Source organism: Zosterops lateralis (genome assembly GCF_965231275.1).
Source record: "Zosterops lateralis genome assembly, chromosome: 2".
Classification (NCBI taxonomy): Eukaryota; Metazoa; Chordata; class Aves; order Passeriformes; family Zosteropidae; genus Zosterops; species Zosterops lateralis.
In genome coordinates, this window is record NC_139763.1 from 29203437 (window position 1) to 29215929 (window position 12493).

Consider the following 12493-nt stretch of genomic DNA (forward strand, 5'->3'; position numbering starts at 1 on the left):
GAGGAAAAAAAAAAAAAAAAAAACTTCACCAAAGGGAAAACAATCAAATGGCATGGGATGCTATCAACTGCAGTGAAAAAAAAACCAACCAACCAACCAAACAAACAAACACGCCTTAAAGAAATCCCAGAATCAGGAGAAATTTCAAACAAAAAGAGAAAAGGCAAGAGAAGAAATGTATGACACGCCACGGTTAATGAAAAGAAAAATCTTAACTGAAGGGAAAACAATCAAATGGCATGGGATACCATGAAATGCATGGGTATGGACCAAAGCTTGCTGAATTGATCCTCATCGAAATCACAATATTTCATTTCCTTTCCTGGAAGCAAAACTCTTCCTTCCAGGAAAGGAAATGAAATCTTGAAAACAGAAGAGAAAGTGTTACAAACACTCTGGAAAGAAAATATGATCAAATCAAATGCAATTAAAAAAAAAAAAAAAAAATTTGGAAATGGAGTGACTACAAGCAAATGGATTGGCATGAAATTAGTTATGGTGAAAAGGACCAAAACTTGCTAAAATTAGCCATACTGAAATCCCAAGTGCAGGAAACAAACCCAAAGAAACAGAGGAGAGGATATGGATGAAATGACATGCAAAAGAAAAACAAAAAGAAAAACAAAAACAAAAACAAAAACAACAACAACAAAAAAAACCTTCACCGAATGGAAAGCATATATATATATATATATAAAAAATACATACAAATTATAGGATAACTATATATATGGAGAGAGATATATAGATATATAGATGTTATAGAGGAGTAATGAGATGGTTGGCTCTCACAATTAAGGGGTATATATTATGTATATATCAGAAGAAGTTTCGTAGATGTATAGTTATGGTATTTTGATAAGTCCTCCCATAGTCCTCTTTCTCGCCCTCACGTTTTTGTCACAGGGACGCCTTGGGGGTCGAGGCATTTGGGGCGGGCAGGCTTGTTACTATAGCAACAGCTGTCCTCCAATCAGATTGTAAGACACTACTCTCCACCAATAGGCGGCAGAGAAGGAGTTGAGTGACAAGACTTTGAGCGGGGCCAAGAAAAAGCAGCGCATCCATTTTGTAGATGAGCACGTGGCTGCTGGTCACGGAGACTGCTGGAGCTGCTCTTACTCATTATTCGCTCTTTTGTTGTATTTTGTTAAAGCTTAATAGAACTTTTAAAAGTGAGCGTCGTTTCTCACATATATAATAGTACAAGTCTCTTATAATATATGAGACATATAGCATACTGTATACGAATACCATTATTGTAAGTCTCAGTAAGAGATACAAGATCAATACTATTACTAAGTCAAATTTGAGTGAAGGCACTTTCTGGGAATCTAAAAAAAGTATCTCGCATGGATATATGTATCTCTCAAGGCTTTGGGTTCTCTTATGTATACAATATAAGCATAAGTATAAATATAAATATAGATACATATAAAAATAAATGCACTATTCTCTCCTCCCGGCGGCACAGCTGTAGAGCGGCGCGCTCTCCCGCACGTGACCGGACGCGCTGTCCCTCCGCCGCCCGGGCCGGTGACGCGCGCTGGGGGCGGGGCCGGCGCCGCACCGGAAGCGGCGCGTCCCCCCCGCCCGCCGCCGGCGGATCCCAGCGCGCCCCGAGCGGCCCCGGCCGCCGCCACCGCACCGCGAGCCCTCGGAGCGGCGCGCCCGGCTCCGCCGAGCCGGCAGGTGCTGGGGAGGGCGGCGGGAGAGGCTCCGGGGCCGGCCGGGCGGAGGAGGGCGCACCGGGGCCGGCCGGCGGCGGGCCTGGCTGCGCGGTGGGTGTGAGGGGACGGGCGGCGGATTCCCGTCCTCCCGGGGGGCTCCGCGGCTCGGGAAAATTGTATCCACAGGTTGAGTAGGGCCCGCGCAGGGTGTGGGAGTGCGTGCAGGTGAGAGAGGCAGGGCGTTGCTCTCCAAGGCAGGGAGAGCGCAGTGTAAATGCAAGGTTATTGCTTAACCGGAGCGGGGGAGAGCTGCTTCTCACTTTTTGCAGGAAATGAGCGCGTGCGGGGTTATTATTGCGCTTAAAAATCAGTGTCTTCTAGACTGATAATTTTCTTAGCTATTGCTTTACTTTTCTTTGACAGCTAAACATCCCCGCTATCTTGTTTTCTGGACTTCAGAACATCTAAATGCAGTATCAGAAATACTGTCTGTAACTGTGGGGTGGCCTCTTCCACTTCAAAGGAACGGCATGTTTTGCAGAACCTGTTTCTTTACAGTGCTCACTGGCCCCTAAGGTTTCGTAAATGAGAACAAGATAAATGCAAAAAAAAGAAGTTATGGCCGGGTCATGAGTTCCTAAAAGCTTTTTCTCACACCTCTTTTATTTTTTTCTAGAACAAATGTTTTCAGTTCTTTGTTAGCAGACTTATCTAGTATTATGGATTTTTTGTTCTTTCAGTTCAGGAGTCATGTATCCATTAAGATTTATTTCATACTTTTAATTTTCATCAACTTTGATTTAGGAAATTTTTTTTGACTTTTTAACACATCTGGGTCTGGAGCAAAATTCTGCATTTCTCTCAGTGGCACGTATTAACATTTTTTTTTGGGCTACAGGAGCATTAACTAAGTCCTTGGCAACTTCAGGTATGAAAGCTGCCTGACCTCTGCAGAGGATAGTTTATCACTTTAGGCTACACACAGGCTCTGAAAAACTGTTGGGGTTGTTTTGGCAGTCAACCTTTGGACAGCTCTCTCTCCCTTAAAATGCTGTGTTTGTTTTGGTCATGTTGGAGGATAAGGTGGCTGTGTTGCCTGACTTGCATTATCATTTTACCCTTGGCTGTTTCTCCAGTGCTTCCTGGGTTTGTTTGGTTGTGTTTTTTGGTTTTGGGATGGGTTTTTTTTGTTGTAGGTCATACTACTAATTTGCACTCCTGGTGAGGATGAAACTTGAAAATGTCGTGGAAGCCCAAATGAAAATCTTTTTAACTTCTGAAAAAAAAAACCAAAAAAACAAAAAAAAAACAAAAAAAAAAAAAAAAAACAAAACAAACAAACAAACAAAAAAAAAAAAAAAAAAAAAAAAAAAAAAAAAAAAAAAAAAAAAAAAAAAAACCCAAAAAGTGAACTCTGAAGTATTTGGCTACTGCAAGTTGCATACATTATCTTTTTTCACTCAGTTACAGAATTTTTTGACCATGGTTTTCAGTGTTCCCTTGCAAAAGTAAAGGGTTTTGTTAGATGTAATAATTGGAAACTAAATTTGTTTTTACTCTATTTAGTTTGTTTCATTTGCCAGGAGCATTTTGTTGATTTTTGTTTCTCTGTTGGTCCACAGAGATTTCATTTGATATTTTGTATCACCACTGTACACTCAGAGTAGAAGTAATTGTGTATCTTTGAGATGCTTAGTGTAGACTTCCCCTGCATTGGCTAAGTGGCCATTACAGACCAGTCATGACAAATTAAAAGGTGATTAAACAAGGTCAGCAGTTTTTCATCTGCTCTTCTTTGGAGTGTTGAACACAGCTGTCTGCTGGTTTCTTATAAAAATAACATGAGTCTGGAGTATAATAAAATTGCATGGGCTGTTTTTAAAACACTGTTATCTGCTTCATAAATTGTATCTGTCCCTTGACAGTGCTTGATTGGAGGAGGGTAGGTATAATTTGTAGAATAAATATTAGAAGTGTTGGTTAGCACTTAAAGACAGACTTTTGGAATTACTGTAGTAGTGGAGAACAGAAAGACTGAATTTCTGTGATACTGCATCTTGAGCTTAATGAATGCTTTATGGGCCATGCGCTCTGCATATGTTTAAAAAAAACAGGCTACACACCCAAACCAGCAATTTTTATTATGAGTTGGATCTTAGCTTGTATAAGTTATTATTTAACTGGCTTGGAAAGTGTGTATTTCTGATTGCTGGAGACTAAGGAATATAAAATATGTGTTAAAATGGAGTATACCTGTGATACTTTTGTGGAAAGATTAATAGTGAAGTGTAAAGCAACATGACATGTTAAGTAGGAGCACTAAATGCCTTGCAGCCTCTCAGGAAATCTAACACCTGAAGCTTGTCTGTTTTCATGTACAGGTGATAGAAAGCTGTGCATGGCGGGTTTATAAGTAACTACTGGCAATAACCTCTTTTAGTGCCAGTGTCTGAGAGAGCCAAATAACATGCTGGTTACTTGTGGAGAAGGCATCACTTCAAAATAGCTGGGTGCTGTTGTGAATCTGTTTTAGAATAGATTAGAAGTGGAAACATACAATTTGATTAATTTCTGTGATTATATATAATGTGCTCACTCTGGCTTGTTTAGTGGGTTGGCTATAGAGTATTAAAAAATATAGTAGTAAAGTTTTTGTATCAGTGAATGTCAAATTGCTATCTCTGATATTTGGTTCTATGTGCAGAGGTAAATAGTAGTGTTTTTTTCTCTTTAATTAGATCACCCAGAAGACACAATGAGTGTTAAAGCCTTCAAGCTCGTTTCTGCTGTTGAGCGGGAGATGTTAATGGGAGATAAAAATTACATCAACATCGAGTGCATTGAGTGTTGTGGGAAAAACCTCTATATTGGAACCAATGACTGCTTTATCTATCACTTTCTGTTGGATGAAAAGGTATCAACAGCTGGAAAAATAAGTTTTGCTGCCACCAAGCAACTACACAAATACCTGGGTTTGAAGAAGCCTGTGAGCGAGTTGAAAGCAGCTTCTGCCCTCACCAGACTTCTTGTGCTTTGTGACAACACGATAACACTAGTGAACATGATCAACTTGGAACCTGTCCCCACTGGTGCTAGGATCAAAGGGGCTGTGACATTCACACTGAATGAAAACCCTGTGAGTGGGGATCCTTTCTGCGTTGAAGTTTGCATTATCTCGGTCAAGCGTCGGACCATTCAAATGTTCATGGTGTTTGAAGACAGAGTCCAGATAGTGAAGGAAGTGTTTACTCCAGAACAACCCTGTGCTGTGGCTGTAGATGGTTACTACTTATGCCTTGCCCTTACTACACAGTATATAATTTTGAATTATAATACTGGTGTCTCCCAGGACCTATTTCCTTATTGCAGTGATGAGAAACGGCCAATTGTGAAAAGAATAGGCAGACAAGAGTTTCTGTTGGCTGGCCCTGGAGGCCTAGGTGAGACTAAGGATTTTAAATTTTTGCAATTTTTTTAACTTCTCTTTATTCCTCTGAATTTCTGAAGCAAAGCTTTACTAATTAAGTGTTATGCCTGATAATGATGCTTTCCTTCACAGGTCTATATTGGAATGCTGAGATAAAAAGGGGGATGGTAATTTTTTCATATTTAGTACTATTATAAGTCTATAATACTATTATAACTATAAAAAACCTAAGTGTTTTTTTTTAATGCACAAGATTTTATGAATATTTTTATTCTAATTATGTGCTTTACTTTAATCAAAGCTTCATTTCATTGTATCTTGCAGCCCTTAGCAAAAAAATTGTTGGATACCAAGAGAAATTTCAGAGTTTGATAGACAGTCTCTAGTGACTAAGGGGACTGGGTTTGTGGAGCCCCATATTGCTACAAAATTGTTCAATTAATGTAGATGAATTAATTTTTTTTGCAGTTGCTGTTCAGAGGAGCTCATATGAAGTCCATTTTATATATTTTAACAGATTCACAGGAGATATGTTGTACTACAGTGTTAGTAAGAAATTTTAGTGGAAGTAAGTTTCATCCTAACTCCTGTAATAGTAAATGCTGTCCTAACTGTAGGGATTATCAGATACTACCCAGTTTTTATGCTCTCATTTGCTTAACATTTTTAGTTGTATTTTTCTGTGTTACAGAAAACGATAGCTAAAGTATTGCAAAACCAAAGTTGGATCATGTGAAATCATGTTCTTGTCTAAGAGATGACTGTAAGGACTACTGTAATCTATATAAATTGACAATATGCTGTGAGGTCAGTAGTCTTGAGCTTTTTTTGGAAAAGCTGCAATATCCCAGAGCTGACAAACCACAGGCAGAATGCTTTCATGCTGTTTGCCATATGACTCTGCTTTCAGGAGACACAGTTTATGTATTTTCCCTGAAACATTAGGAATAGCATGGCACAAAGTTCACAGCTATTTAGGTTCTTAATTTGAGTTTTGGCTTTTTAATATAAATTCCAAAGAAAACCAAGTGTGCAATATAAATTCCCAAGAAAGTCAGTTGCTTATATTGAAGTTTTGCTTTGTGATCAGAATGCAAGATGTACATCAACTCACCAGCTTTTCTCTAAAAAAGTATACTCTCAGTAGAATTTGAATTTATGTGAGTTAAAGATGTTCCAAGATGAACTTGGAGGGTTTTTTTCAGATACAGGGCTTTTCTATGTAATTTTGTCTGCCCCGTTTCTATTAAATATGGAGATATATTTTTGGCCATTAACTGTTTTAGTAGTGCCAGGGAAGTTAAAATTTGTGCATTAGCTGATTTGCTGAGAGGGTTCCATTCTTACTTTAATTTTGAAAAAAATTTTAGGCATGTTAAACTAGATTCCATTCAAGTAATTTCTCTCTCTTTTTTTTTTTTTTTTTTTTTTTTTTTTTTTTTTTTTTTTTTTTTTCCCTTTAAGAATATAATTCCAAAAGCATAATTGTATTTAGTTAGGAATCAGAATTTTATTTAGTCTGACGTTTGCTTTTGTCAAGTATACTGTAAGAGGTACACAAAGATGTTGGACTTTATAAGTAACCTTCTTTTCATGTAAGTAGAATGACCTGGGGTTAGAATGTCAGGTATGAGAGATCTTAAGCAAGTCCACTTCTGCTGCTGTAAACATGCTATAAACCACTCTTTTCCTTATGATACAGGCAAAGTCTTGTATACTCAGAGACCTTTTGGAGTTTTTGCTGTCAACTGTATAGTTTTTCTTTGCTTAATTCATCTTTTTTTACCTCCTGTTCTCTATTCTCTCCCCACTGATGTTTTGACTAAGTATAATCCATCTTGCTGTTCCTCCTTGGCAGAATTCCTAGTGTCTTTAACATTTGTCTCTGAAGTTATGAAGATGGTTGGGCACCTTTAGAGTAGATAAGCATTGTGTATCTTGGTATCTCAGGTGGACCTCTGCTGTGGAATGCATGGACTTGAAAAGGCTTGATATAGATCTTCAGTTCTAATTTTGATTTGCTTTCATATGTCTCATTGATCAGGGCATGCTGGTTTGGCACTTAGCATCTATGCTAAGTTCAGCCTCTTTTAGAGAGGTGGAGATATTCTGCATTAATGCATTTGGCTTTAGAGTATTTGAAGTGATTTTATTTATATTATTTTTCTTTTGAGTTAAGACTGGAATTTAGATTGGCAAAAAGTGAGTGCTCAAAATGAAAAAGTAGAACATTTCTGAGTTTATTGTGTATGTAACCTTTTTCTTTATGTGGACACTGGATTTTAAACTGATTGTTAGGATATTTGATAGCACATCCTCAGCCATTTGGTACTTTGTTGTCTTTACTTGCAATTAGTCTTTAGATCCTTCTTTCAAAAGGAGGAGGAACTTCATTTTTGGTGAAGTCTGTCCAGTAATTCTGTCCAGTAATTAGTTTATTAACAACTGAAGATGAGTTCTTTCTGATATGTGTGAACTGCTTACCAAAATTCAATTTTTGAGTTTCTGAAGCTCTGGTTGCATGTTTTTAATCAGATTTCCTGCTTTCCAGAGGCTTTAAGTGTTTAAAATTACAGCAGACACTTCTTGATATTGGCACAGGATATGCTTCCCAGCACCAGCTGCCCCAAAAGGTCTGAGGTGTTGACTCAGGCTGAGCTCCCAATGGAGGGTGCAGCTCCTCACACCTTGAGCTGCACAAAGTGCCTCCTGCCTCTTTCTGAGACTGGACCGAGTAAAAATGTTGTCCTTGCCCATGGGAGATGTGTGCTTGTTTGAGGATTTCTGATGCCAAGTAAACAAGATGCATTAGGAGGTCAGCAGAGTACAGGGCACCAGAGATGGCAAAAAGGAAATTAAATCTTCTCCAGGACCCAGGCACGAGCCTTCAACCTCCAGCTGTACAGAGGGGGAGGACAGGCTGAGTATCTGCTGTTCTGTGATGGCCAGCACTGGAAACTTGTGACTTCTCGTAACTGGAAGACTTCTCCTTCTCCGCTTGCTGATCTATATCTATAGAATATGCTCAGTGCTTCTAGTAGCAGATGAAAAGCAGGAAGTGCTGTCCAACAAATCGTCCAAGCCTGTAAAATGCCAGGAGGAATTAGCAAATTCCTAATTTTTTAATTAGGAATTAATGGGAGACTCCATCATATTAGAGATGTGGGCTTTCTCATCAATCCTGCTGGTGACGAAGAACATCTTGAGGAGGAGTACTTGGATTGTGCAGATCACCAGCTGATTGTACAGCTTGTGGTGATGGGTTTTGTCTTTTAGGACTATGGATCCCTATTTAGGGAAGAGATGGGATCCACCAGGTGACGTGAGGCAAAAGCATTTTTGCCAACTTGACTGAGCAACATGGTGCATTGGATTTAGATTAGGCATGGTAGTGGTGATAGGCTGTGTTGGCAAACAAATCAGTGCAAGGTGGTGTGATAAGAGACTTCATAAGCAGCAAACAGAACTGAAGAAATTCTGCTTCAGGAATATGCAGAGAAAGAAGTTTTTATAAAACATCATGGTAGTGGAAGCTCTCTCACTTTTTCTGGGAAATCAGCACAACTGTGTTTTAACAGCTGAGATGGGAGTTACCCTTTACATGGGAGCAATAGGAAAATGTGGTGGGGTGCCTTGGAACAAGCGAGGAGGCAGATGAGAGTTTATGGATTCGCGTTTGAGAGCAAACTAGCATGGGTGAGCAAACTCATTGTGGTGAGTGCGTGGAACAGACCATTTCATCAGGAAGAAGATGTAGGTAAGACCTTTAGGGAACAGGAAGAAATCTACATTTGCTGGTTTTTAGGGTACACGTGAACCACTTCACTGCCTGCTTAGGGGCAGCACAGCCGGACACAAGCAGGCCAGGAGTTTTCTGGAGTGCATTGATGGTGACTGAGGAGCTGATGAAGGGGTGTTACCAACATCGTTTTCATACTGAATCCTAAACACCAGCTGCTAAGAAGAAAATTAATTCTATCCAAAACCAGGATAGAGGCCAATGTCTGTCTGGCATTGACTCTGTTGAACACCATGAAGGACAGCAAAAAGCTTTTACAAGCATATGAGCAGCACAGGAAGGCTAATGGAAGCCCACTGTTAAATAGGATGGAGGACCTGATGCCAAAAGGCATGGAAAAGGCTGAGGTGCTTAATGCCTTCTTTATGTCAGTCTACTGGTATGACCTTCTTTCAGGAATCATCAGCCCTTAGGAACAGCAGGAAAACCTGCCCTCAGCAGAGAAGGATCAGGTTATTGAACATTTAAATAAACTGGACAGACAAATCCATGGGACCTGCTGGGATGTTCTCACAAATGTTTGAGGTTGCTGGTCAATGTCATTGTGAGGCCAAATTATTATTGTCAAAAGGTCATGAGGATCAGAGGATGATCCTCAGGACTGGAAGAAAACAAATGTTTTCACTGCTGCTTTAGGGGATTGAGAGAAAGGAACCAGGGAAGTACAGCTGGCTGTGCCCTGATCCTCAGGAAAGTGATCTGAGGAAACCTTGGAAGCTGTTTCCAAGAACGTGATTTTAAGTAATCCATGTGGATTTTAAAAGGGGAAATTGCCTTACCAGACAGTCTTCTGTGATTAGACGCCAGCTTGGCGGATGAGGGGAGGGCTGTGATCCTGTGACGTTCAGCAAGGCTTTAACGCTGTCTGCCATGACATCCTTTGTAGGCAAACTGATGAAGAATGAGCAGGAGAAACAGTTGGGGTGGATTGAAAACTTGGCTGAAAGATTTGTAGTTGGCAGTGTAAAGTGCAGCTGGAGGCCAGACACTAGTCTTGTCCCCCAGGGGCCAATGCGAGGTCAATAGTAACATAGTTTTAACAACATGGCTGGTAGGGAAGGGCACACCTTCAACGAGTTTGCAGATGATACAAAATATTTCTGTATCTCTTGTGCTGAAAACAGTGTAGCTTTATTTCTGGTAACCTTGTAATCCTTGTAGCCCATGCAATTTTTAATATGGAATTGGTTGCTGGCTTCACCTTCAGTTTTGTAAGATGCATTCCTGTACTATAAAAAGGCTATGGTTTCTGGTTGTGGTTATATTTATTGTTATCCTTAGGTGAGAGCTGGATGAATACAGAAAATTCATCATTCTGCCACAGAAGCCTTAGGTATTGAAGGCAGAGGGGTGTAGAGAGATATTGACTCAAATGCATAACTTTCCATTTCCATAAGGGATTTTTTCAATTACTTAAAAAAGACCTTTTTCATTTTAAAAAGTGTGGAGTTTATAATTATTTGTGTTAGAACATTACAGAAATAGAAAAGCATAAGAATTAGTCTTTCAAATATAATAAGCCCTAAGTTTACTACTGGCTAGTATGTATTTAGTACAGGTTTTCTCCCAAATTTGAAGTGGGATTGGATCATGGAATAACTACTGAAAGCCTTTAAAACTGGACAGTATGTTTTGCCTGACATAAAATTTTACTTCTGAGTCATAAGAGTATAAAGATCTATAGAGTAAATTTGGAATTATATATTATGACCCAGAAGGTATTTTCTGTAAGGTGCTCTGGTTGAAAAGCTGATCATTGTAATGAAAAAGAACCCTTAGTCAGAGGGAAAGGGCTGATCATTTGAGAGCTGCTGTAAGGGATCCAAAAGCTTGGTCTCTATACCATAGTCTACAACCTTCTGTTTTGTTTTCTCTGTTTTTCCTTTTTTTTTTTTTTTTTTTTTTTTTTTTTTATCATTCCAAGAAGGTCTTCGTACCCAGCTCGCCTTGCCTCGTTATCCTCTGTTTGGAAGAGATTTTGTAAATTGAATAACATAATCTTTTAATCTCTTCTGTTCTTTAGAGCTCAGATTTATTCTGCCAGCTGTCAAGTGGCTGACTGCTGCCAAAGATCAATTTTCATGGGCATGTCTTTTTAATGGCATGAGAATACTTGGTTTAAGGGGTCTGAATTAATATTTAGTATGGAAATTTAGACTGGTAAATCTTTATGGAACTAGGCCTGAAAATTGTGTCTGAAATTTCTCTTCAAGTAATGTCTCAGAACTGGGAAATATCAAGTATCATGAATAGAACCAGTGACATGTGGTCCTAAAGCAAGTCAAAAGTCTATTAAGCTAGGAGAAGAATGAAGGACAGAATAGACATGAGGAAAGGTAATGACAGAAAACCACCCTGCAAATTAACTGAAGCTTTAATATGGTTATTCTGAAGACAGCATAGGAGTTACCTCTGGGATAATAGAAAGTCTTTACTCTGTGCTGCTGTGTACATAGCCTCTGCATTTTTTCAAATGATTGAAAACACAGATGCTTCACAGGAAGTGATTCACCCCAAGGAGCTGGGTCCTTATTCTTTGAAAATGTTGGCTGTAGCAAAAGTGAAAAAGCATAAGTAAACAATTGTGGCCACTAAAATGCTTTTTAGATATTGGACACTACAAGAACAAACACATCTGCATTGCCAGATAGGTCAGGTGGTGCAGGTCTGCAGCTCCTACTAAGGCAAGATTTTTTGAAAGTTGGGTCTCAATAAGTGTTACTTTTCTGAAATTAATTCAAACTACATGACGTAATTCCTTTAAGACAGCTCTTAAACTTACTAAACTTGAATAATTCTTGCTAGTTTGTTTCAATATTCATCTCTTCTTAGTTTTTTGGCGTTGTCTGTTCCTGTGCTGAAGGAGAATTTTAAAAAAATTGAACTGAATTAACCAATGTATCTGTCGTGTCCAGGGAGGTGTGATGGGTTGTCATCATGCTGCCTGATGCTGCACCTGCTCTGAACTTTCCATTGCTGTACCTTGGTACCCATGCTTTGTGTTGGAAAAGCAAAAGTCTTCAACTAGCATGAACCTCAGGCTTTGTTTTTCCCTTTTTGTAGGCATGTTTGCTACTGTAGATGGGATTTCACAGCGTGCCCCAGTGCACTGGTCAGAGAACGTGATTGGGGCAGCTTTGTGCTTTCCTTATGTGGTTGCTCTCGATGAGGAGTTCATCACGGTGCACAGCATGCTGGACCAGCAGCAAAAGCAAACACTGCCTTTTAAAGAAGGTCACATTCTACAGGACTTCGAAGGTATTAGAAAGGACACTTTGTTACAGCAGTAATTCTGCAACAACCGCTGCAGTCACTTGGGTTTGTTTTTTAAACAAAGTATCTAACAAGTATGTTGACTGCTGAAACTGTTATTGTAAGTGCTTTCCTGGTTAGATTCCTTGCAGACTTCAGAAATTCAAAATTCCACACTTCTAATAAAATGTATACTTATTAAATGTGCTGTAATTGTCAAGTTAATTGTTGGGTAGGAGTCTAGAGAGTTAGAGCTTTTTCTTGTAACTTGATTATTTCTTTCAAAGGAGCAATGTTAATTGAATGCTACAGCTCAGTAATCGTGACCTATAGGTATTTGTCCAT

At 39.2% G+C, this 12493-nt stretch overlaps 1 protein-coding gene across 2 annotated transcripts in view; it reads left to right on the forward strand.

Annotated features, from left to right (window-relative positions):
* The first annotated feature begins 1635 nt into the window (after window positions 1-1635).
* TGFBRAP1 (transforming growth factor beta receptor associated protein 1) overlaps window positions 1636-12493 on the forward strand; it is a 36915-nt gene continuing 26057 nt past the window's right edge. The window contains exons 1-3 of one of the 2 annotated variants that reach the window (XM_083855895.1): window positions 1636-1692; window positions 4409-5110; window positions 11960-12154. In XM_083855895.1, the coding sequence (XP_083712021.1) occupies window positions 4426-5110; window positions 11960-12154 (880 nt within the window). In that variant the 5' untranslated portion in view covers window positions 1636-1692; window positions 4409-4425. Of the gene's footprint in view, window positions 1693-1729; window positions 1782-4408; window positions 5111-11959; window positions 12155-12493 lie in introns of those variants that run through there. The other variant, XM_083855894.1, reaches the window with a different exon arrangement.